Here is a 24,749-nt window from a genome sequence, read left to right as displayed (position 1 = left end):
AATTTGAAAGCGAGGCGAGAGAGGAGAGGCGGAGTCCGGCACGGTGGTGGTCGGCGATGGTAACGGGAAATGGCGGTGGCGATGGAGCTAGGGTTTCACCGATCCTCAATTTTGGGGGAGGAATGGATTGTGGAGAAGAGAAGAGAGAGAGGCAGTCGACGGATGGGAGTATATTTTTAAAATTTGGCTACTTTTTTTTCTTTGTGTTAAATTGAATTGGGCCACAAAAAATAATGAACTTATGCATAGTTTTAATTTCGTTCGGGCCATCAAATTAATTCTTTTGGGCCACTTCCCTTATAAATTTGTGGCCATGGAATTTAATTCCGTTGGGCTATGAAAAATGTTAGTCATTTCAATACTTTGACCAATAAATAATTAAATTAGACTTTTGCCAATTTAGTACAATTAAGTATTTTAATCCAAGAGGTTTAATTTATGTTGCACCATTAATAAGACAAAATACAAAGATGGCTACTAATTAAAAATTACTTATTTGCCCTTTTTGGCGGGAAAATGCAAAGCTATTTTGTTTACCCTTTTGGTCATTTAAAAAATGGCAACATTGGACAGAAAAGAGGCAGATATTAATGGACAAAAAATTGGGCTTTATTTGTGTTGGATTTTATGATTTTGAAAAAAATTATAAAAATATAGTTTTAAATTGGGTGTTACGTATATCATTATATTTATGTTTTAAAAATTAGGTTTTAATTTTGAACTATTAATTTATTGGACTTTGTATAAATATTTTTTTAATTTAACTTCATCTTTGTAATTAAGTTTATGTATTGTTATTTTACCTTTTATTTGAGTTAAAATTGGAATTGTGCTAAAGAGTTTAAAATTGGAATTGTGCTAAAGGGTTTAATTTACCTTCTATTTGGGTTTAAATCAAAATTTTATTCATCATTGTAATAATGTTTTCTCTGAATTAATCTATAAACTAAATGACAACACAAATATATAATTTAAAATATTTTTTGAATGATCTAATATGAGTATACTGTTATTGTACGTTTCTTATTCCAATTTCTACTTTTTGATCTTTAATCACACATATTTTCTTTATTTGTATATTTATTCTAATTAACTTATATTTTTTGATCCTTAGTTACACATATTCTTTTTGTCATTAATTTTATTGTTTTTACTCCACTTGGATCATAAATTATAATTATATATAAATAAGAGTACATTCATTAAGGAGTAGTAAATTCTTCATTTAGAGTGAGAGAAGATAAGTACAAATTTTTTTAAATCTTCACATTGCTTTGAGTTCTTCTTTTCTATATTTTTATTATAGGAGTATTTTGTATTCGTTATTTGAAACTCTTATATCCCGTGCATAGCACGAAGGTTAATACTAGTATTGCTAATTCAATACTTAATTGCTAACTACAATTAAATAATAATCATTAGATATTCAAATCAAGAGCTTAGATCATTAGCCCGGAATGTCAATACGATAAAAAAAGTCAATAAGGGTATAAATGTCAATTTACAACTAATTGGCTGTGATTAACTTTTGAAAAATATCTCATAACTTTAAAACGCATATAACTTTTCCGATTTAAATTATTTTTTCACGCAACATATATCAAATTAAAGATAATTTCATAAAGGTTCTAACGAGATCTCACTTGCATATGTTCCGAAGTCAAAATTTGAAAAAAATAAAAATTTCATAAATTTCGTTAACAGCTTTATATCAATACACGGTACATAATATGTCAATACAATGCTTGTACGATATCAATATGTAATTGTATTGACATTGTCATGTCTTTGTGTCGATGTATTTCATACATTGTATTAACATTATGTTTTTAAAGCCTAAATTTGATAGTTGCTATTATATTTTTAATATTAAAAAATGAAAAACAAAATTACACATGGCAAATTGTAGACCGCAAGATTTCTAAAATCCTATGGTATTAAATTAGTCGTAGCTAGCAATTAAATGATGAGTTAGCAATTGATAACTATCATGTAACTATAACAATTAAAATCATTGTTTTGGCGTATTTTGATTCTCGATTTATTATAATAAAGTAAATACAAAGAATTATGAAAATATTATATTTTACATTATTCAATTCAAAAGAAAATATAAAATGTAAAAAATACTACTCCACTATTCTTTGAAGTATCGAGTTCACGTGAATTTAAAGGGTATAAAATTTGAAATAATATTTCGTGAAATACTACGATTTAAAAGAAAGTTGCAATGTAAATAAATTAGTATATATAACTAAAGTTACAATTAGTTTATTGGAAATTTTGTTATGGAAATTGAATGACACTTTTTTAATAGCTGCATATATTTGCGTGGGGCAGTCATATGACTATATGAGTTACCCTTGATTTTTTCATTATTGGTTAGGGACGTTGCGTTTTGTAAAAAAAAAATTTATGTAAAAAATTTAACCTGGGACGGAAAGATAATTTTCCGGTCGCCGGTGCAGCTGTGGAGGTTCAACAAGCCTTATCAGCTTGAGAGAAGGGTGAGTTCGGGGCCGGGGTTGGCGGATGAGATGGCGGTGGAGGTCGAGGGCGTCGCCGCCACCGATGGGTTGTTCGACAGTTTGTTTCCCGAGGAGGAGGAGGCCGTCATGGAGCGGTGCCTCTCGGAGGGGTTGGAACCGGAGATGGTGGCGCGTGAATTGGCCACGGCGGCGTACTTGAAATCTAAGCGCCGAAGTGCTAAGACCCTGTTTGCCGTGGCGTCGGCCGAGGCAGGAACCAGGCGCAGGTGGGTTGGCATTGGCGGGAAAAGAGACGATATAACCGTGGTTGTTGCTTATATTATTAGAGGAATCTCGTGCCCCAGCTCGCCACGCACGTTGGCCACGTGGCGAGCTCTGGTTCGTCCGTGATGCCCACTCGCCAGCCCGCGAGTGGGCGTCGTTTATATCCGTTTTAAATGTTTTTTTGCTTGTTTTTTTAAAAAAAATTCAGGAAAAATTCAAAAATTAAAAAAAATCCCAAAAAATATACTAGCCGTTCATATCCGTTTTTTTCAAAATTTCAATTTTTTTATTTTTTAAGCCCCCAATCACTTCTATAAATATCTAATGGAGCACATTTGGGCAAATTTTGGCAACCGGTAGACGCATATGATCGCCATTAGACAACTCTTTCTTCTACTTCTTTGAGTTTTGAGATTTTGAATTTAGAGAGAGTGAACGATTTTTTTTTTTAGGATTTTAATTATGTGTTTTTTTTGTTTTTTTAGAATTTTAAGTTGTAATTTTATTTTATTTAATGAAATGTGTTTTTATTAATTGAATTTGTTGGAAATAAAAATAAAAAATGAAATTGAATGAATAGTTAAGGGATGAGATGGTTAAGAGATGGAGGGATGCAAATGTTGTCTCTTAGTTAAGATATGGGGTGAAAAGTACATTGAGACTCATGAATAGTGAAGAGATGAGACGGTTAATAGACATGGATGCGGATGACCTAATAATTCATAGTGTTACATAAATTTATGCCCTCTCTTTGTCCCATTAATATTGAGTCGTGCTCGTACGGTCTATTTCTTTCTGAGTTGTCCCCTTACAATTGAGTTGATTAAACTTATGTTATTCTCCATTTTATTTCACTCTTTCATACTATTACTTTATTTATTCTTTCCTTTAATTTGTTTAATTATCTACTTCGTTAGTTCATTTATCAATATCGGGTTCTATGGTGTAGTGGTTAGCACTCTGGACTTTGAATCCAGCGACCTGGGTTCGACTCCCGGTAGGACCTCTTTTTTATTTTACACAAATAATTAGCAGTAATAGATTGAACTTAAAGTTCTTTGTATTATAATCACACTAATTTTAATACTAATATATTTAGATTTCTTTATTACAAGGACAAATAATGGAATCTGCAAATTTCAAAATGCTATAAACAAATAAGAATTCTGATTCTGATTTTAAATCAACAGAAATGCGTTGTTTGCATATGGTTCAAAACTCAAACAATTGAAGATCAGTTAAAATCAATAAGGCTGTATCCTGTAGTCCTCCACAGACCTTTTCTCTTGGCAACATCCCCAATATCAGCTACTTCATCCCATCTTCCTTCTCCAGCATATAGATTCGACAACGAGCAGTAGGCGCTCGGGTTCTCCGGTTCGATCTCCAGCAGCAACCTTCCCACTCTCTCACCTATATCCGAGTTCCCATGAACTCTACAAGCAGCTAGCAGAGAGCCTAGAGTTGAAGCATTCCGTCTTGATGGGGCACGCTCAAGAATATCGTAAGCTTCCTCGAGCTTCCCTGCTCGACACAGCAAATCCACCAAACAGCCATAGTGCTCATTAGATGGAGTGATCCCATGATCCCTCTCCATGGAGCTGAAAATATGGAAGCCCTCCTCTATAAGGCCGGTGTGGCTGCAGGCGGAGAGTATTGACTTGAACGTGACTCCATCGAGGGCGATCTTTTCTCGCCTCATTTGGTAAAACAGCTTGAGGGCTTGAACAAAGTCACCGTGCATACCATATGCAGCTATCATAGTGTTCCAAGATGACAAATGCTTCTCATCCATGAGCTTGAACAGAGTGCTTCCCACTTTGAGCTTCCCCTGCTTGCTGTAGGTGGTAATGAGGGAATTCATCAATGTCGTATCTCTCTCTAGAGATTCTCGATACACACGTCCGTGTACTTCTCTGACTAGCATCAACGATCCGAGTTGATTCAGTGTCTGAACCAGACATGTATATGTGATAGCATCAAGTTGCAAACTTTGTTTCTGCATAAGCTGAAACAATGACATTGCTGCATCAGCTCGGCCGTGGCTCACCAAACATGTCATCATCGATGTCCATGAAACCCGATCCTTGATCTTGATCCTATCAAAGACTCGCCCAGCGCATCCCATGAGGCCACATTTGGCGTACATGTTAATGAACTGGTTTGCTATGTCCGTGTTTGCTTCCAAACCTTGCCTGAACGCGAAGCCATGGATGCACCTCCCTGTCCGTACATCCTCCATAACGGACAGTGCAGAAAGGACGCTGATAATGGTGCCCGTGTTTGGTCTAACACGCGTTGCAAACATCCCACGAAACGTCTCAATGGCTCTATACACACATCCATTGTGAAGATAGCCAGATATCATCACATTCAACATAGCTGCATCCTTAGCTTCTGATCTGTAAAAAACATTTACTGCTGCAGATAAGTTCTTGCATTTGGAATACATATCAATCAAGGCTGTTTCACCAACAACATCAAGAACAACTCCCTCTCGAATTATGTGACAATGTATAGCCTTTCCTATAAGCAAATATCCCAAATCAGCACAACTCAATAGTCCATTTGCTAAAGCAATCAAATCAAGCTCGGATTCACCAACCATTTCTACAAAAATGGCGAAAGCTTCCAACGGCTCTCCCAACTTCAGATAACCAGCCATCAACGCGTTTCTTGAACCAGTAGTCTTCCTGCTCATCTTCTCAAAAACAATGGCGCCAGCGTTCGGATCACCACATTTCACGTACGTATCGATCAAGCTTGTTTCAAAAACTTCATCTGCACAACCAAGTCCAAGTCCTCTTCTAACTGCATACCCATGAATTGATCTTCCCTCATCGAGAGCTCGTAACTGAGATGCGCAATGCAGTAAGCTCACCAACGTCACTCTGTTAGGCTCGAATCCATTCATCTGCATATCAGCTGCAACACGGAACGCCTCATTTGCCCGATGATCGCCAGCTTTACAGTATGCTGTTATCAAGGAAGTATAAGCAACCACGTCTCTCTCAGCTATTTCATCAAACACCTTAGCTGCTTCCCCAATTCTATCGCATTTAGTATAGAATTCAATCAACGACGAACCCACAAATCGATCCGAACTCAACCCGATTCTAACGGCGTCGGTGTGAAGATTCCTGCCGAATTTAGAAGCCGCCAACTCACCGCAACTTTTTAGCGTGAAAGTGATCGCCGAACTGTGAATTCCAATTCCTTTCCGCCTCAATTTCAAGTAAATCCCTAAAACTTCACTAAATTGATCGGCTCTGAAATACCCAACAACGATTGAATTCCAGAGAGAGAGGTTGCTGTTGATGATGGTGTTGAAAACCCATTTAGATTCTGCCAAAAGATTAAACTTTGCAAGTAAATTGAAAAGCTTCGAGCCCAGAAATATGTTGCGTTCGAGGCCATGTGTGATCACGCAAGCATGCAGTTTCTTTACAAAACTGATATCTGGACAGATTTCCAAACAAGAAGCAAAATATTCAGGTAGATTTTCAGCAGTTGAGTTGTGCAAGTATGAAATTGGTGATTTTGATGAAAGCAAAAATTTCAAATTTTTCCAAGATTTTGTTGGCACATAGGAAAATAGATTCATAATTATCATAGAAATGATTCAAACTAACTTGAAAGGTGTATATATATATACCAGTTTACCAGTTTTACAGTCTAAAACTATCAATTGATGTTGATTGAATTTTTTTTTATATATATATATAGGGTAAATGGCTGATTTTGTCACATCATTTCGAGCGTTCACTCGAAAATGTTCCACCGTTTATGTAATTACCATTTAGTACCTCTCGTTTCAGTTTTAGGAATATAATATCATGTACGTCAACTGAGTAATCAACTTGTAATTTAGTAATTGATATGTAATTTCGGCACGCACATCCATATTACTATTAACGAATTCTTTTTCCAGGACATTTTAATACTAAAAATTAAACAATGAGTACTAAATAGTACTCCCTCCGTTCCATAGTAATAGGGTCATTTTGCCATTTTGGTACGTTCCATAGTAATAGAGTCATTTCCTTTTTTAATAAAAGTCAACACATTTTTCCACACCTACTTTTCTCTCTTACTTTTTTCTCTCTAACTTTTTCATTTTCCACTTTATTCTCGCTTTACTTAACTCACCTAACACAATTTTTGTTAGAATAAAGCTATGTGGTCATATTATGGCCAACCATAAATTGATTAAATAGCAAAAAAAAAATTGAATTTTTTCAAATTTTCGATTTAATACTATTTGATTTTACTTTTATATCCTTTTCATTATTTGTTGCTCAACATGTTACTGCTGCTCTATCGTAGTTTTTGCTCAACTTATTATTACTGTCATTTCTTGATTGTTGCTCAACGTATACAGTAATTCGTGATATTAATGTGTTTTACATAATGAAAATCAAAGATAAGTACCAACTCACAAGTTCATTCACACGCATATAAGGTTATATCGATAATTCTAATTTTTTTATATATGTAAATGGACTAAATTAACTTTTTATGGCCGGCCATAATATGGCCATTTAGCATCACTCTTTTTTTAATCTTCATACCGAAAAGAAACATCTCTATTACTATGGAACGGAGAGAGTAATAACTACCTAAATGATAAGATATGTTCGGTTATACGCTCCAAACAATGAGACAAAAGCGACCATTTACACCTTTCATGAAAAAAATGGTTTACATTGTAACAAAGGATGGGGAGTATATAAAGACCAAGAACACTTGTCATAAAAAATGGTTTACATTGTCATCAATGTTGTGATAAGTAAAAACATTAAATCAACAATGAAGTGTTTCTTTTCTTACCAAAGCAATGGCCAACACCAGAACAATATTTTTACCTCTATATCTCTCTATGTACACGAATTGGTACCAAAGTTAGGCACAAGCGAGCTCATCGGAAGACCAACCGACCGCCCTCATCAACATTTCACCGGGAAAGAGAGGAACGCGTTAGGACATCGCTGCCTAGGCAGACGTCGCGTCTTCTTTCCCCATCCGGCTAAACTCCTCTCCTCAATCTGGCACACCGGCTGCTCTGCTTGTCTCGAGCAAGGTGTTTTCACTCTCGGAGATGAAGCCAAACGTTTCCTCCCCTTCCCGTTCCTCGTGGAGTGCGACTGCCTGGTGGCGCCCCCGGCCTTCAGCAACTCATCGAACGCCTGAAAATCCTCGGTCACTTGAAGTCGAGACAGTGTGACTAGACCGGGGAGGATGTCCCTCTGAAAGTCTCTCCGTTGCCTCCCCCTTCTCGACTGCCCTCTCCGAGTCCTTCTGGTTAGAGAAGCTCCCGTGTCATCATCACTCGGAGCTTGCAACACGAATGGCTCGTAGTGATGGTACTCCTCCTTGGAGTCTTCCAGCTTTAGCGTCATGAATTCGAAGTGATCCATGCCATCGGGTATTGATTCCTCAACCTGTCCGGTTCGACTCTGATTCGTTGCAACGTGTTCGGAAGAAACCACTTGTGCAAACCATTTCAAACTAGAGAAGGATTCATCAACCAGTTTTTCATCCACAGATGATGAGATGGCAATCATGGCCTCTGCTGCAAATTTATCGCTTTCGCTTGAATCAAGTGCATCCACCTCGGATTCAAGAGCTGCCGGTGCCTCCAAGTCTATCTCTGTTGTTGCTATTTTCACGATAGCACACGGGAGAGAAGGTGCAGACGGTGCACCCTCCTCGTCCAACGACATGTTTAAGTCAATGCAATGCCTCATATTTTCACCCTTGACTTCCTTTTCCTGTTTTGAAGTCTGCAACGCATCATCGGGTTTTTCAACTTTGGCAAAGAACTTGTGGGAACGACTCTGCAACGAGTCAAGATTCATGAAATAGCAACCCTTCGCCTTGTCGTTGAGGTCAGTACTTACTTTGGAATCTCTAAGAAACCATGGCAATGATCCTTTGGGATTGTTGTCATGGTTTCTTTCACGATCTGCAAGAGCAGGAAGTTGAGGAATCGCCTCTCGTGGCTTCTGTTCGCCTTCTGCAGCCATGTTCGTCGCCTTCTGCAGCCACGTTCCACCTTTTGACTCAGCCTTCGATCTTTCATGGTTGCCCTCGTTCTGATTTTCTCCATAAAGGCTAAGGTTTTGCACGAAAGAATCAGCAATCAATGAGGTGGGAACGCGGTGATCCAAATTACTCGACATGTTAGGCACAGAATCAAATGCATCATCGTTTCCTTCAGAAATTTCGACTCCAAAAATCTTCTTCTTCTTCTTCTTCCGAGAGAGTGATGTACTATTTGAGAATTCTTTTCTTGGCTCAGCCAAAAGTGATTGAGGAAAAGACACTGACTTTCCAGAACCGAGCTCTCCCAACAGAGAACGTTTGTCGATTCTCCATTTCTCTGGAGAATTAACTGAAATGAGCACAACATAAAAGAAAATGATGAGTACTAGAAATGCCTATTTCTTGTTTTTACAACGATGGTTCGTAGTGGAGCAAGCATGCAAACTTATAACACGAGAACTAGTAAACGACCTATTTTTCTGTACGCAGACGAACAATACAAGTAAAAATGGCACTAAAAACAGCAAAACTGTCATTAGAAATGCTCACAAGAAAGTATCAATCCCTTCAAATTAGATATGTGAATATGAATGTGATTTATATAGGCTTACCAGCATAGTAATCAGGTCCACTCCTCTCGTTCCTCAATCTGTGAATGCTCAGTGAACCTTCCTTACTCGATGTGTCATCGTGGAAGAAATCTTTCGTGACAAGATTGAGGTTGGAACATGGGTTCTCAGATATTTCTGCCCTTGACAGCGTGAGCCTATCAGAAACTCCATTTCTTGGGTTGGTTATCCTTTCGTCTCCTGGATGATAACCATTTCTGTTGTACAAACTAAATGACAAAGCATCGGGCTCATGTTGAGATGTCTGAACGCCACGAAGATAGAGTCTATCATCTCCATCACATGCTGCCAGATGGTTCCTTTTCTCAACAACGGGAAACTTAGAAAATCTTTCTTGAAATCCGAGGCTATATGTTGCACCTTGAAAAATGGTGTTATTCGAGGGATTCCATGATCTCTTCGTGTTTTCAGTGGGGAAGGGAGAGAGCAGATAGCTAGACGTAAACTTTTCTTCCATAACATCAGTTTTGTTCATTCCTTTCCTTTTGATCTCGGTCATCAGCTCCCGTTGCCTTCCATAAAGGCGGTGCAGTTCCCTGAGCTGAACAACCAAACACCAAAACACAATGAGATAACATTTCATGCATTCCATAGATTCAGGATTAAGATGATCTGTACCTGGTTTCTGAAAACTGATTCATGCTCGAGAATCGTCTGCTTCACTTTCTGTATGTCATAAGACGATATTGAGTCTGGATTCGTGCCATTTTGCAGCATCCCCATTTCATTATACGAAGACCTCATTGCATTGCTTGTGCTTGCATCAAGGTCAATCACAGAGTGATGTTTTTCCCTAAGAAACGGAATAGCTTGTATCTTCGTTCCCATTCCTGAATCAACATGAGCTACTTTTAACGAAAGCACGAAACGGACTAGCTAATACAAGTAACACATTTGGAACAACAAAGCATTCAAAATAACTAAACATCCAATTTGTAGGAGTAAACATGGACACCTCAAATGCAGGGAAAAGAAGAATGATTCTTGCAAACAGTTAATAAGCTTTGCCCGGTTTACATTGTAAACAACCTAATTCAGAATATTCCAAGAATGTTTTCTTTCTAAAATTCTCTTAAATTAAACCAAAAAACCATGCTATATTTAGCCCCAAAAAAAAGGAAAGGAAAAGCATTCACTTGCCATAATGAATTAAAGCATCAATTTTCACAATACCCAGAATTCAGAAAGCTTATTCAACTTTTTTGGATTATGCATTCAAACCATAAAAAATCTCAGTGATGTAACCATTGGGTTGACTATAATCATGGTAAGAACACTATAGCAAGAATTGAACCACAAATTCTCAAAACATAAATGTATATAGAAAACAAGGATGCAAGAAAACTGTGAGCATCTTCAGACAAAAAAAAAGCAAAGTATTAAAAGCTGAACTAAGATTAAATTTTTAGAAAAATCTAAGAAAGTGAAGATCTCAAAAGAAATTATGAGAATTACCCTCAAACTCGGGATCCTTTTCTGAGATTTCCAAAATCCAGAGAGTCAAAATTTTATCCAGAAATAAAGCAGTTGAAGGAAAGCTACAGAGATAAATTCACTTTCACAAGATGGAATTTCTCTGCACTAAAAAGGACAAGAATTTAAGGACCCCATGTCCAAAGATGGAATCTTTGGTGAACCTTCAAAAGAAAAGAAAAAGATCACAGCACCCACAAATTAAATCCTTTATCATTCACCACAAACAACAGCACAGGAGTGAGTGAGTGAGAGAGATAGGGAGATCCAAGATAAGATCTTTCCCCCTGCACAGACACAAACATGAAAAAGTGTTGTTTGCAAGAACAATGACTTGAATTTGTCAACATGTGGTGGAATCACACCTTATTGTTCTATGTAGTACTCCTCTCTCTCTCTCACACACACACACACACATCCTGGCCTCTGGAGTCAATCATTCCATGTCCATATGAGAGATTCGATAAATACTAGTAGTACAGTTTGGAGATGAAATAATGAAATAAAAAATGTTTACTCATATCTAAAGGGAATGAAATATTGTTATTGCTGATTTTCTTGGTTTTTAGGAAGGCCTGGAAGGCATGGGACATTTATTTCAGATTTCCAGATTCTCCCACCTTCCTTGTCTTTTCAGCTACACATTATTTTATTACTCCAAAATCAGAAATTATATTATCATTTCTTTTTTTTAACCTTTCTGCATTTGATTTGGGAATAGGAGAGTGATGAGCTTGGTAATTTTTCTAAAAATCTATTCCTTTTTTTAAAAAAAGATGCAATCTTGAAATAAAATTATGACTGAATGAGACAATGATTTAACTTGCAACAACAAAAGCATCCAACTGATCTCATCTAAGTTCGTCATGTCCCTCCCACGCGCGGACAGCGCGACTGAGAGTTATCTCCGCCGTGAAAAGTGGCTGCAGCAGCTTCACTCGCGCCGATGGTGGATACACGAGCGGATGGAGAGCGTGGGGAATTGATTTTCCTCAACGACCCGAAAATCAGATAGTATTATTATGGAATTTAATTGTTTTTCATATTTGAATTTAAAATTGAAATAAATAATAGTTAATGCGAATTTATTACTTTAAATTAGTCAATCATATCTCTTAACCTTCTTTAATAACATGACATGTAGAGACTAAACAATCACATCGAAACAAGCATAATCCAGATCCACTAGGATGACAGTAAGACAAATAATTGGATTATCTTTACTTTTTCAACTATAAAAAAGATTCTTTTTATTTTTAAATTTTCAATTTTCAATGCGGGTGTCGTCAAGTATTTATTTATCTTCCTTTAAAGAGGCAGTTGAATGATTTTAATTGGTATAGTGTATATATAAATATCGTTCTAAGTATTTTAATAAAAGAGTGTGTTTTAATTAAGTGACAATTTTTTAATTATATTGAAAATTTAAAGAATATGTAATGGTTTTGAAAATTTATGAACCAATTGATGGAGCTCAAAATTTAAAAAATGTTAGATGTGTGATTTATCTAAAAATATGTTTAGAAATGCTTGGTAAAAACAGATATGAAATACCATATCATTATTAAAGAAGCATGTGTTATTATTTATATATATGTCACAATGATATTGGAGTTATGGTGATGTAAGACATCTTTTTTGCTACTACTTTATAGGGAAATAAAATATTGGAGATTTAGGGATTTTTATCTCAACTACCTTGAGTAACAACAATTAACAATGCCCGGCTTCATTCATGCGATTAATAAATAACCCATTAATATTTCCAGCTTCGACTTCAAACACATGAGAATTGATGTGAAATAATAATATCATCATGACTGATATTCACCAAACTAATATGTACTCTAAAATTAATTAAATGTGAAAAAAGCAAAAACGACGAAATTAAAACAAGTGGTGATATAAACTTGAAATTGCTACAAAACAACTCTGTTCATGTTGAAATTGAAATTGAAATTGAAATTGAAAAAATACACTTTCAATTTTTCGGAAATCAAGTAAGGGACATGCAGTCTCTTGTGAACTCTAATAGAAATGAGTCGTTCACCATTTAAAAGACTTTATAAGAGAGGGGGTTTTCCACACTTATACAAAGAGAATCTATGATCATTACCAAGTCGATGTGGGACAAGATTTTAAGAGTTTTAATACGTCCCCTCACGTGTGGGCCGAAATGACACATCGGACCTCCATCACGTTGGTAGGTAAGAGAAAAGATAAAATTCATCATCGACTTGAGCCCGCTCTGATACCATATTAGAAATGAGTCACTCACCCCTTAAAAAGGGGAGGGTTGTCCATCCTTATATAGATGAGATAGGATCATCACCAAGTCGATGATAGACAAGATTTAATAGTTTTAACACGCCCCCTCACGTGTGGGCCGTAATGACACATCGGACTTCCATAGGATTATCATCAAGTCGATAGTGGACAAGATTTAATAGTTTTATTATGCCCCCTCACGTGTGGGCCGTAATGACACATCGGACTTCCATGGTAGGCAAGAGAAGAGATAAAGAGATAAAATCCATCATCGACTTCGACTTGGGTCCGCTCTGATGCCATATTAGAAATAAGTCACTCACTGCTTAAAAGGCCTTATAAGAGGGAGGGTTTTCATACTTATACAGAGGAGTTATGATCATCACTAAGTCGATGATGAGACAAGAGGGTTTAACAAGCTCTATTCATACATTTTGTGATTTCATTGTTTTTTAGATAGTGAAATGCGATGAATTAGGCATATTTAGAGTTGAGAGAAGGATGACCCATGTGCCGTTGAGCAAGAGGGAACAATGGAGCAAGACAAGGGCAAAGATCGACTGTGAACTAGCAATGAAGACGATTACTGTCAGCAACCTCATTCGTCGATTTCCATGGTGGAAGATAGACTCAACTAAATTGAGGATTTAGGTAAACTTTTTTTTTTTAAAATATAAACTTTTTCCCCTTTGTTCGTTTCCAAAATCCAGTAACGCTAATTCCACTATTTTTTGTCTTCCTGTATCTTACTTTCTCCATTTTTTTTCTTCCTATTTCTCACTTCAACAAATTTACATTATAATTTGTATTGTTTTCAAAGTTTTTATTTTAGGAATGGAGAAAGTATTAATCGGAGACATGGACATCACCTAACCGCAGCTATTAATACTTTTCGCCTACAATTTAATGTGTCATAAGTAGTTAGTGTATGTCATCACTGTGCCCGTGTGGATTATATTAAATGTCAAGTTAGTGAAAAAAGATCAGTGTTAGTGGAAATTTATTTTTAAAAATTCAGCGCAAATAATTACTTCTTAATTTCTAAGTCCTTCAAAAATAAATTTTTTGCGGCGACCATCTATAATTCAGTAATTCCAATACGCTAATCAATTTCCAACAAATACTCCATAAAAGTAATTAATCACCTATATACAACAATGACCTTCACCGGTTATACATGTACATTACTTACCATACTTTCGTCGGGCCCATGAGGCCCGAAATCTCCTCCCAAAGCCCAACAGTAGCCTGCTGAATGACACTAGGACTGCAGGCCGCGACAGCCCAATACCCAGCCCGAATCTCATCGCTGAGCTGCTCCCTCTCCCAAGCGCAGTAGCCATGGAAGAACCTGAGCTCCTCCGCCTCCACCACCTTCCTCTTCACCATCTCCGCCGCGCTCCCCACGCTCCCCTTCGTCCCGTAGTACACCCCCTCCACCACCTTCTCCAGCACCCCCTCCCCCCGCGGGCTCACCAGGAACACATCCTCCTCCACCGGGCCCCCGAAGAACACCGGGCCCGGCACCAAAGGCTGCATCTCCTTGATCGACATCAGCGACGGCCGGTTCAGTATTAGCCCTGTCGTCGGGCCCTCCGGGCCCGTCGACAGCAGTATGATCACCGTCCGCTCGAAGATGTGGACGCCGTCCAGCTTCTTCGTGGCGATCAGCAGGCAGCCTCTCTCCGGCTCGTAGATGCCGTGGGCCCATTTGTCTCCGCTTCGCTCCTCCACGGGCGGAGCTTGCTCCCGGGCCACCAGCCTGGCACGGAAGGCCCGCCAGTCTGTTCTGACAGACGGGCCTTCTTCGTACTGGGCTGGACCTGGCATGCAACCTGTTTTTTAAATTTTTACCGCCAAAGATTGCAACTTTATTAGTTTCTTGAATTTGAAGGACAAGAAAATGGGGAGGGAGAATAAGATTAAGAACATACATGCTACAGAGAATGGAGAATTAGACTTTCTAGTTTCAAAGGTGCTGCTGCACTTTTTGAATGTGGATATCCTGCCTCTGATTGGAGAAACAAGGTCCATGGCTGTTGTTGATGATGAGAGAAACCAAGCTTTATTTGATTGGCTAAGGTCTAGATATGATCACTCACTATATAATGCATGCAAGAAATGGATATAGCATATAATATTCATATCTATGGATAAGAGGAACTTTTCTGCATACTAAGATGTGGAGTGAGATTCAATTTACACCACATATATATTTTTTTTGTACAGCTTATGTAACAAGAATATATTTTAGAGATAATTGCTGTAGATTGTATGGTGATAGTACAAGTCAACATTTTTTGTGGAGTATGTGGCTGCTTCTCTTCCATTCTTTGTGTTTATTTTTCCCTTCATTGTTGGCTGGAAAAAGTGCATTAAAAGGGTGGGGATTGAACATTGAAGGACCCATCCCTTGATGAAAAGTATCAAAGAAATCTTGGCAGACAGCTTACACGTGGCATCTCGGGATAGGTGGTCTGGATTTCCTCATCCTAAAAAGTGGGGAATAAAGAATGACGAGGTGGAAAAGAATGAACTTTTCTTGTAACTGTGCTATAGCAGAAGTTGATCATGTTCCCTATTTCTAGTTGTGAATCATCAGATAGTATAAATAAGATTAGTAGAAAAAAACAGAGAGAAATGAGAGAATCTAGTGTTTATTGTGATGATTGAAGTGATGCACATAATCTTGGAAAGATGATGTTAGAGACTAAGATTGATTTCTTCATTCCAATTTCATGCTTCATCGAAAGAGAAGAGGTCATTCTCACATGCTTCATAATAACATAAGAGAATTTCACCTGTTTTAGGCTTTTACCTCAATTTTGAGTTCTTGCCTTAAAGTTCACTCCGGCTCTTTGGGAAGCAGCGAGGTCGGGGCCTCCCGATTGGTCCAAAGAGAAATCCATTTGGAGTTCATCCTCATTATCTGACATGGTTGCACCACTTCCTTCTCCAAGGGCTGCTGCCCCTGTTCATTTCGAAACAACAACCGTATTCATCTATCTGTATAGTATCAGTTTCTACTAATACAGAATAACACCATGCCAAATGCAAACAGAATTTCATTTCATCCTTACAATGCCATGAGATGAATATCGGCTTCTAAACATCGCTTATAGCAGAAGATGAGCATTGAAGCAGCAATGGTGTTGAAATTGGCTTAAAAGAACAGAGGTCTCTGCTTGTTGCCATTTTGACAACAACTAAAGACAATTGGCAACCATTTCTTAGAAGTCCTCCTCAAAATGAAACATAATGGCAGTAACCAAAGATGTACTATAAAAGAGTATCTCATAGTATTTCATAAATACAGCAAACATTGCTGCCCCTTTGCCCTTTGTCATCTACAGCACTACAAATATATACATGCCACGTGCCAAACCTCAAAATTACACATTTCTGAAAATAGTATACATGAATCTTTATCATCCCAGGAAGTAACCTCAATGGCATAAGCATATGTGTGTGTATATATATATATGCAACCAAATTTCTAAGTTGGAGCAAGAGCAACTTTTCGAAGAAGCTGAGTTAGCCCATTCACAGTCTGGTAAATTTTATCTGATTTAGGATGACTAGTATCCATAACACTGAAATCATGAAACTCCCCATCCAACTCTATTGAGCTAGCCCCGGGGGGTGTCTTGCTGGCTGTCTTCCACATTCGCAGCCTTGTATCCGCGGCACCCTTCCAATCCCCACCAGCAGCGTACACATTCGACAGCACAGAGTACCTCCCTGCGTTAGCCGGATCCAACTTCACCAACTCATCAAGCACCTCCTCTGCTAACTGCAGGGCATTATGCATTCGGCAAGCCCCTAGAAGGGAGCACCAGATAACAACATTAGGCTCAAATGGCATGCAGTTAAGAAGCCTCAGTGCCTCATTGAGGCGCCCCCCACGCCCCAAGAGGTCGATCATGCAACCATAATGCTCGATCTGAGGGACAATGTTGTAGCTGCTCTCCATGCTGTAGAAGTAACGGATCCCGTCCTCGACCATGCCAGCGTGGTTGCAAGCAGATAGGATGCCAACGAATGTCACGTTGTCCGGTGCAAACTGCTCTAGCTTAATCCTATTGAAGAGATGGAGCGCCTTCTTGCCATGGCCATGCATGGCCAGGCCATGGATCATGGTGTTCCACGACACTAGATCTTTGCTCTCCATCTCGTTGAAGCATCGCCAGGCCCTGTTCAAGCTCCCACACTTGCAATACATGTCGATCAGAGCGTTGCTTATGAGCGTGCAGCATCTGTAGCGGCTTTTGATGATGGTGCTGTGGACTTTCTTCCCTAAACTCAGCATCCCGGATTGTGCACTAGCGCATAAGATACTCACGAATGTCGTATCGTCAGGCTCCATGTTCTCCCTCTCGAGTTGATCATAAAGCGCGAGAGCTTCTTTCACGAGCCCCTTCTCTGCGTATCCAGATATCATTATAGTCCAAGTAACCAAATTCTTTTCCGGCATTTTCTCAAACAGAACCTTAGCCATCTCAATGTCGCCCATTCTAGCATAACCCGAAATCACATTAGACCACGACACAACGTCCCTCGACGGCATCTTCTCAAAAACCTTAAACGCAGTGCTCATTTCCCCAGCCTTGACATACCCATCAAGAATAGCATTCCAGCTCACTTTGTCTCTCTGAGGCATTTCCTCGAACAGTTGCTGCGCCTCCTTCAACTGGCCAGTCTTCACCAGCCCACTTATCATCGAATTGTATGTGACCATATCGCGCTCCTGCATCACATCAAACAGAGATCTCGCTGCCTCAACCCCAATCAATCCGTACTTAGAGTAAGCATCAATTAACGAATTAGGCATGAACAAATCCGAGTAAAGATTGCATTTTTCCACATAGGAGTGGATTACTTTAACAAATCTCAACCCAGAGTGAGCCTTGAGAAGGAACAAATAAGTGTAATTATCCGGAACGATTCCTGAAGTCTGCATTGTGTAGAAAAGCTCAAACGCCTTTTCCGGCTGAGAATTCCGAATATAGGCCTTAATCAAGGTGTTGCAGAGATGGGCGTTTGGGGCGGGAACTTGCTCGAAAACGGTGAGCGCTAGCGCCATTTGGCGGCAGAGGGAGAAGGCGGTGATGAGTTTGGGCGCGACGAAAAGGTCATCGTGGAGATTGGATTTGTAAATGAGCGCGTGGAGCTGTTTGAGCTGGCTGAGGTCGGTGCATTTGTGGAGGTCGGAGAGCTTCTGCTCGAAGAGCCTCCGCCGCGAGAGAAGCGTCGGAGCTCGCGCCGGCAACGGAATCTGCATTTTTTTTGTAGTGAATTTGGGAAGAGCGAATGGCCGCTGTGGAATTTAGAATTGGGGTTGAAGATAAGAAGTTAGAATTTTTTTTTGGAACTCTTTTTAGTTGGATTTTTTTTTCTAGGATTTTATTTTCCTTGAATTATTGATATTTTCATTTTTATCAGTAAAAATTGTGTCAAGATACATAGTAAAAAATCGCGAGGCAATATTTAAATAATTAGGGTTGTCAATCGGATTAAAACGCTCAAGTTCGGGTAATTCGTTCAAGTGTTATTCTTTACACTAACCTATCCTATAACTTGAGTTTCCAGCTAATTATTGTGAGCAAATCATGCTTAAAAACCATTTCTAGCTACATATTTATCTAGGGTGTGTTATATTGCTAACTCACTTTTAAGTTGTTAACTACAGTTCAATGATAGACATTCGATCTTCAAATTAAGGGTCAAGATCATTCAACTCCGAGTATCAATACATTGAACGAAAAATATCAATTATGGTATTTATGTCAATTAACAACAAATTAGTTGTAACTAACTTTTAAAAAATATCTCAAAATTTAAAATGCATATAACTATCTCGGTTTAAATTATTATTTCACACAACATATATCAAATTAAAGAAAATTCTATAAGTATTCTAACGAGATCCTACATGCATATGTTTCGATGTTAAGATTTGATAATATTTTCATAAATTTTCATATATTTCGTCAACAGCTTTATGTCAATATAGCTAACATAATATGTCAACTTAATATATGTAAAATATCAATATTAAACTGTGTTGACATATTCAAAACACGGTGTTGATATATTTAATTCACTGTGTTGGCATTTTGATCTAAAACCCTAAATTTAGAATTGTTATTATCTTTTTGGTATTAAAAATAAAAAATGAATTTACACATGGTTGTTTATAGACCATTAGATCCTTAAAATCTTATGGTGTTAAATTAGTTGTAGTTAACAATTAAGGGGTGAGTTAGCAATTGATCACACCTTATCTCAATGATTTTATATCTATTAAGAAAATATATATATAAGTGGTGGAGTGATCAATGACTAACTACAACTAATTTAAGACCATAGGATTTTAGAAATCTTGTGGTCTAAAATTTGCCATGTGTAATTTTTTATTTTATTAATTAAATCGAAAAAGATAAAAAAAACTAGTATCAAATTAGGATTTTGGATGAAAATGTCAATATAGTGTTTCGAAAATATCAACACAATGCTTTGATTATGTTAACACATTGCTTATATTAACCTTCTACGTGTATTATATTGAAATATTTTATATACTATGTTGACATTTGTTGTTGTACGAAAAAAATTGATTTTTTTTTTATTTTTTTTCAAATTTTGACATCGGAACATATGCTAGTGAGATCTCGTTAGAATCCTTATGAAATTATCTTTAATTTGATATATGTTGTACGAAAACATAATTTAAATCGAGAAAGTTATATGCGTTTTAAAGTTATAAGATATTTTTCAAAAGTCGGTTATAATTAATTTGTTGTAAATTGACATTAATACCCTTATTGACGTTATAATTTGATCATATTGACATTTCGGGACTGATGATCTAGGCCCTTGATTTGAATATCTAATGACTATTGTTTAATTATAGTTAGTAATTAAGTATTGAGTTAGCAATATAACACTCCCTAGATAAGTAAGTGTTATTTTAATTTAACTCAGATATTATACGATGTACATAATTTTTAAACATACGAGAATATACATTTACCTAGGGCTGGCAAATCGTGCGGATTGGGTCGTTATCGGGTCAACCTGATAATGACCCAACCCAATAAGGCCTAACCTGAACCCGACCTGCTAAGGAAACTGTAAATCCGAACACGAACCCGACCTGCTACCTTCAAATCCGAACACGACCCGCACCCGACACGAACCCGTTATCGACACGATATAATATGGGTTGACACGACTCGATAACAACCCGAACCTGATATTACACGATTAAAACCTAATATTACACGATTAAACCTTAATTTTTAACCTAATTTTCATAATTAAAATTCGTTTTATACTATTTAAACCTAATTTATAAGAAATTAAAAAATTAAAGTAATATATATTTTTTTAAATAATAATAAAAATAATAATATTATTTCTTAATGGGTTACCCGTATCCGACCCGCATCCAACCCGAACCCAACCCGAAATTATCGGGTTCTTAATGGGTCAACCCGATAAGGACACGAATCCAATAAGACTTGACCCCAACCCAATAATTTCGTGCGGATTCGTGTCAGATTATCGTGTCGTGTCGAAAATTGCCAGCCCTACATTTACCTAAATAAGTAGGAGTATCATTTAGTATAATAATCTTAAGAGTAAATTCAAAAAAAAGTTAAAAAACTTAAATCCTGTTGGGAACTCATTCATTTCGGATTAATCCTATGAAATTTATGTTAATTTCAATTCAATCCTATTGGCTGGTGGGTTATTCAGTTTAATGTCGTTCAGAATTTGAATTTTTTGGATTAAAATTTTTTGACCTAATATTATCAAATTATTGGATCATTGGGCCCGACTTATAAGTTTTGGATTGAATTGACATGAATTAAATTCAGTCCAATGTTCATAGTGAATTTATAACATTAAATATGTTAGTAGGCGTTGGATTGGGCCGGCCCACCATATACATATGCTTTGTTATAGTGGTAATACGAGGGGTGCACTTACCAAAATAAAAGATGCAAAAATAGTTTTGGTTTCTAAATTGAACATGTCAAAATTGAGTTGGAAAATGATTATGTTTCAATTGTTTTACATAAACATTCTCTTTTTTCTATCCTAGTTTGCTATACTATAACTGGAAATTGCTTAATTAGAAAGTTAGGTGAAATCATTAATTCATACAAACAACGTATATCCAAGTTGTAACTACCTATCATTTTACATGTAAAAAATGAGACATGATTAAATATTTAGTATAGTACTACTATACATAAAAAAAACAATGAAACGATAATAAACTGACTCCCTTTAATAAAAACGATAATCCAATGAATCTCTTGAATTGATAATGCATCGTCATAGTTATGGACTCTCTTTAAAGAAAATACCACTAATATTCAACTAGATTACACTTACACCTATTTAACGTGCATAAAATTTCTTCAAAGATTTGTTTTATCTTTTAATAATAATAGTATAATTAATCCATCCATCCCAAAAAGTTAATCAACTTCTATACTATTTAAATGCCAATCTAATAAATTTTAGTGATCAGTGTAAAAGTAAATTAAAAAATAAAAAAATTACTAAAACTCTCAAATTAAATTAAAATACACTTTCACATATATTTTAGGAATAATTCTAAAATCAAAACTCTAAGTTAAAGAAATGCGTTGTATCAATGTTAAAAAACAATATCAAAATTGTGGTTTGAACTTATGACGTTACGGTATCATCTTAAAATATACAACCTCCATAATCATAAGTTGAAATGCATTGTATCTATGACAAAGAAATAAGTTAAATTTATGGGTTCAACTCATGGTGTTACGATATCATTTTGATTACTACGTAACTTCCAAACTTTCAAGTTAAAGAATACATTGTATCTATAAAAAAATATCAAATTTATGGTTCGAACTTATGATGCTACAATATAATTTTGAAATATGGAATCTCCATAATTTCAAATTCTATCGTACATTAACACCTAACCAGCGCATTTACAATTCTCACCCTAAATATTTTTTTTTTATCATTTATACGAAATTTCTATGAAGATTTGTTCTTTCATTTAATAATAATGTAATTTTCTGATCCATAGCAAGTGGTTTCATCATCTCTAAAAATTAATTATCTTGTATATTTTTTCAATTTGAATCTAATAATTTTTTATAAAAGTAAAATAAAAAGAATAAGGAATAACTATAACTTTTAAATATTAAATTAAAATACACTTTCACTTTTTTTCTATAAATAATTCTAAAATCAAAATTCCAAGTTGAAGAAATACATTGTATATACGATAAAAAACAATATCATAATTGTGGTTTGAACTTATGACATTGTAGTATCAAAAATATATAAACTCCATAATTCTAAGTTGAAGAAATGCATTGTATCTACAAAAAAAAGGGTACAAAATAAGTTATGGTGTCAACCTATGGTGTTACGTTATCATTTTGAAATATGTAGCTTTCAAAATTTCAAGTTAAATTTTATCTATAATAAAAATAGTATCAAATTCATATTTCGAACTTATAACGCTACAACATACTTGAAATGTGTAATCTTCTAAATTAAATTCTTATCACACAATTACTCTATTTAACGTGCATAAAATTTCTTCGAAGATATATTTTTTCTTTAATAATAATAGTATAATCTATTCATCCATAACCAGTGGTTTGATCATCCCATAAAGTTAATCATCTTCTATATCTTAAGGTTCATCTAATAAATTTCAATGATAAGTGTAAAAGTAAAAAAAACAAAAAAATGACTACAACTCTCAAATATTAAATTAAAATACACTCTTACATATATTTCAGAAATAATTTCAAAAATCAATACGTTGAAGATGCATCATACCTATGAAATAAAGTTGAAGATGCATCGTACCTATGAAACTAAAAAAAATCAAAATTATTTTGTGAACTTATGACGTTAAAGTATCATCTTAAAATTTGTAACCTTTATTATTCTAAGTTGAAGAAATGTATTATATCTAGGAAAAAAGAACAAATTAAATTTATGGTTTCAACTTATGGCGTTACGATATCATTTTGAAAGATATAACCTCCAAAATTTCTAGGTAAAGAAATGCATTGCACCTATGAAAAAACAATATCTAATTTATAGTTCAAACTTATGGCGCTACAATATAATTTTGAAATATATAATCTCCATAATTTCAAGTTCTATCACATATTTACACCTAATTAACGCACTACCAATCATGTTTCCAAAAGTTCAATTTAAATTCCTACCCCAAATATCATTGAACATTTATAATTTTTTTTTTTTGAAGATTTGTTCTTTCATTCAATAATAACATGATTTACTCAGTCATAAGACTCATAACAACTGGTTTGACCATCTCAAAAAACTAATTATCACATTTTTTAATGTGGATCTGATAATTTTTTATGATAAGTGTAAAAGTAAATGAAAAAATGACTATAACTTTCAAATATTAAATTAAAATACAATTTCACATATTAAGTTAAAAATAATTTATTACAATAACTTTTAAAATATACCAATGATAACACATTTATTTAAGATAAATCTAATGGGGCGGGAGTTAATTTCGAGTTTAATCCCATCGGATTGTGAGGTATTTGGTTTAGGGTTATTCGTGTTGAGATTATTTTCAGATTATAAATCTAAAATCTCTAATCATATCTTTATTAAATTGTCGAACTATTCAAGTCAATTCATGATTTTTGGATTGAGTTGATATTCATAAATTAAAACAAATTCACATTTTCATAGTATATTTTGAACATTAAAAATATTTGAAAGTGTTGGGTTTAAATATATGTATATGGAGTTCGGCATGCTTTGTGAATGCAAGACCGTAAATTATTCAAATACACTTAGCAAAGTAAAAGAGTCAAAAATAGTTGTGGTATTTATCTATTTGATGTTTTGTTATTTTGTAAAATACAAAACTATAAAGTTGAAAAAATATATCGTATCTATGAAAATAAGACAATAAGTATTAAATTTGTGGTTTGAGTTTATGATGATATGATATTATCTATAATATGTAACATCCAAAATTTCAAATTGAAGAAATGCATTGTATCTATAAAAAAAATGGTTTGAACTTATACCGTTACGGTATCATCTTGAAATATATAACCTCCAAAAATTTTAAGTTGAAGAAATGCATTTATCTAATAAAACAAAATATTAAATTTGTGTTTTGAACTTGTCATCTTAAAATATGTGTCCTCTAAAATTTTAAATTATTTTGCGCATGTATGCACAATTATGCACATCTACACGTAATTATGCACATCTACACGCATTTACAATTATGTACCCAGTTTAATTTAAATTTTCACCCTGAATATCTTTAAAATTCAGTATATAAAATTTTATTGAAGATTTGTTTTTTATTTAAAATACTTCATCCATCCCAAAAATAAATTTATCTTTTATAGTTTTTCTAATAACACAATTCTATAAATTTTTTATGATAAATAGAGAAAGTGATGTTTAGTACTAACAAAAGAATTTAAAAAAAATCAATAAATAATAATGCAGTGACATGATGAATATAATATTCAACTACATGTAG

At 35.5% G+C, this 24,749-nt stretch overlaps 5 protein-coding genes and 1 non-coding gene across 11 annotated transcripts; 2 read left to right on the top strand and 4 right to left on the bottom strand.

Annotated features, from left to right (window-relative positions):
• The first annotated feature begins 2,537 nt into the window (after positions 1-2,537).
• On the top strand, positions 2,538-2,879 carry LOC121768693 (probable protein phosphatase 2C 55). The gene has a single exon (XM_042165234.1). The coding sequence runs from the start codon at positions 2,538-2,540 to the stop codon at positions 2,877-2,879; it is 342 nt and encodes a 113-aa protein (XP_042021168.1).
• Positions 2,880-3,687: 808 nt separating this feature from the next.
• On the top strand, positions 3,688-3,759 carry TRNAQ-UUG. Its single transcript has one exon. It is a non-coding gene; the product is annotated as a tRNA-Gln (tRNA).
• Positions 3,760-3,876: 117 nt separating this feature from the next.
• On the bottom strand, positions 3,877-6,360 carry LOC121767223 (pentatricopeptide repeat-containing protein At4g21300-like). The gene has a single exon (XM_042163447.1). The coding sequence runs from the start codon at positions 6,355-6,357 to the stop codon at positions 3,988-3,990; it is 2,370 nt and encodes a 789-aa protein (XP_042019381.1). The 5' UTR covers positions 6,358-6,360; the 3' UTR covers positions 3,877-3,987.
• Positions 6,361-7,474: 1,114 nt separating this feature from the next.
• LOC121769332 lies at positions 7,475-11,496 on the bottom strand. 4 transcript variants are annotated; one of them, XM_042166107.1, is made up of 6 exons: positions 11,266-11,496; positions 11,099-11,187; positions 10,883-11,008; positions 10,046-10,257; positions 9,410-9,968; positions 7,475-9,147 (listed from the first exon to the last, which is right to left on the bottom strand). In XM_042166107.1, the coding sequence occupies exons 4-6, from the start codon at positions 10,253-10,255 to the stop codon at positions 7,700-7,702; spliced, it is 2,217 nt and encodes a 738-aa protein (XP_042022041.1). In that variant the 5' UTR covers positions 10,256-10,257; positions 10,883-11,008; positions 11,099-11,187; positions 11,266-11,496; the 3' UTR covers positions 7,475-7,699. The 4 variants fall into 4 exon arrangements, with proteins under 4 accessions (XP_042022041.1, XP_042022040.1, XP_042022039.1 ...); XM_042166106.1 differs by having other exon boundaries at positions 10,883-11,003; positions 11,099-11,496; XM_042166105.1 differs by having other exon boundaries at positions 10,883-11,187.
• A 2,751-nt stretch (positions 11,497-14,247) lies between these two features.
• LOC121769200 (UPF0301 protein Plut_0637-like) lies at positions 14,248-16,390 on the bottom strand. 3 transcript variants are annotated; one of them, XM_042165927.1, is made up of 4 exons: positions 16,249-16,390; positions 15,987-16,139; positions 15,103-15,660; positions 14,248-15,003 (listed from the first exon to the last, which is right to left on the bottom strand). In XM_042165927.1, the coding sequence occupies exons 3-4, from the start codon at positions 15,200-15,202 to the stop codon at positions 14,357-14,359; spliced, it is 747 nt and encodes a 248-aa protein (XP_042021861.1). In that variant the 5' UTR covers positions 15,203-15,660; positions 15,987-16,139; positions 16,249-16,390; the 3' UTR covers positions 14,248-14,356. The 3 variants fall into 3 exon arrangements, with proteins under 3 accessions (XP_042021861.1, XP_042021863.1, XP_042021862.1); XM_042165929.1 differs by having other exon boundaries at positions 15,103-15,204; XM_042165928.1 differs by lacking the exons at positions 15,987-16,139; positions 16,249-16,390 and having other exon boundaries at positions 15,103-15,963.
• Positions 16,391-16,445: 55 nt separating this feature from the next.
• On the bottom strand, positions 16,446-18,548 carry LOC121769199 (pentatricopeptide repeat-containing protein At3g29230-like). Its single transcript, XM_042165926.1, has one exon. It carries the CDS (start codon positions 18,447-18,449, stop codon positions 16,665-16,667), a length of 1,785 nt encoding a protein of 594 aa, XP_042021860.1. The 5' UTR covers positions 18,450-18,548; the 3' UTR covers positions 16,446-16,664.
• Positions 18,549-24,749: the final 6,201 nt, after the last annotated feature.

This window comes from Salvia splendens, chromosome 15 (genome assembly GCF_004379255.2).
Source record: "Salvia splendens isolate huo1 chromosome 15, SspV2, whole genome shotgun sequence".
In the NCBI taxonomy this organism is placed as follows: domain Eukaryota; kingdom Viridiplantae; phylum Streptophyta; class Magnoliopsida; order Lamiales; family Lamiaceae; genus Salvia; species Salvia splendens.
The sequence above is the reverse complement of the archived record's forward strand: the minus strand, read 5'-3'. Positions and strand labels throughout refer to the sequence as shown.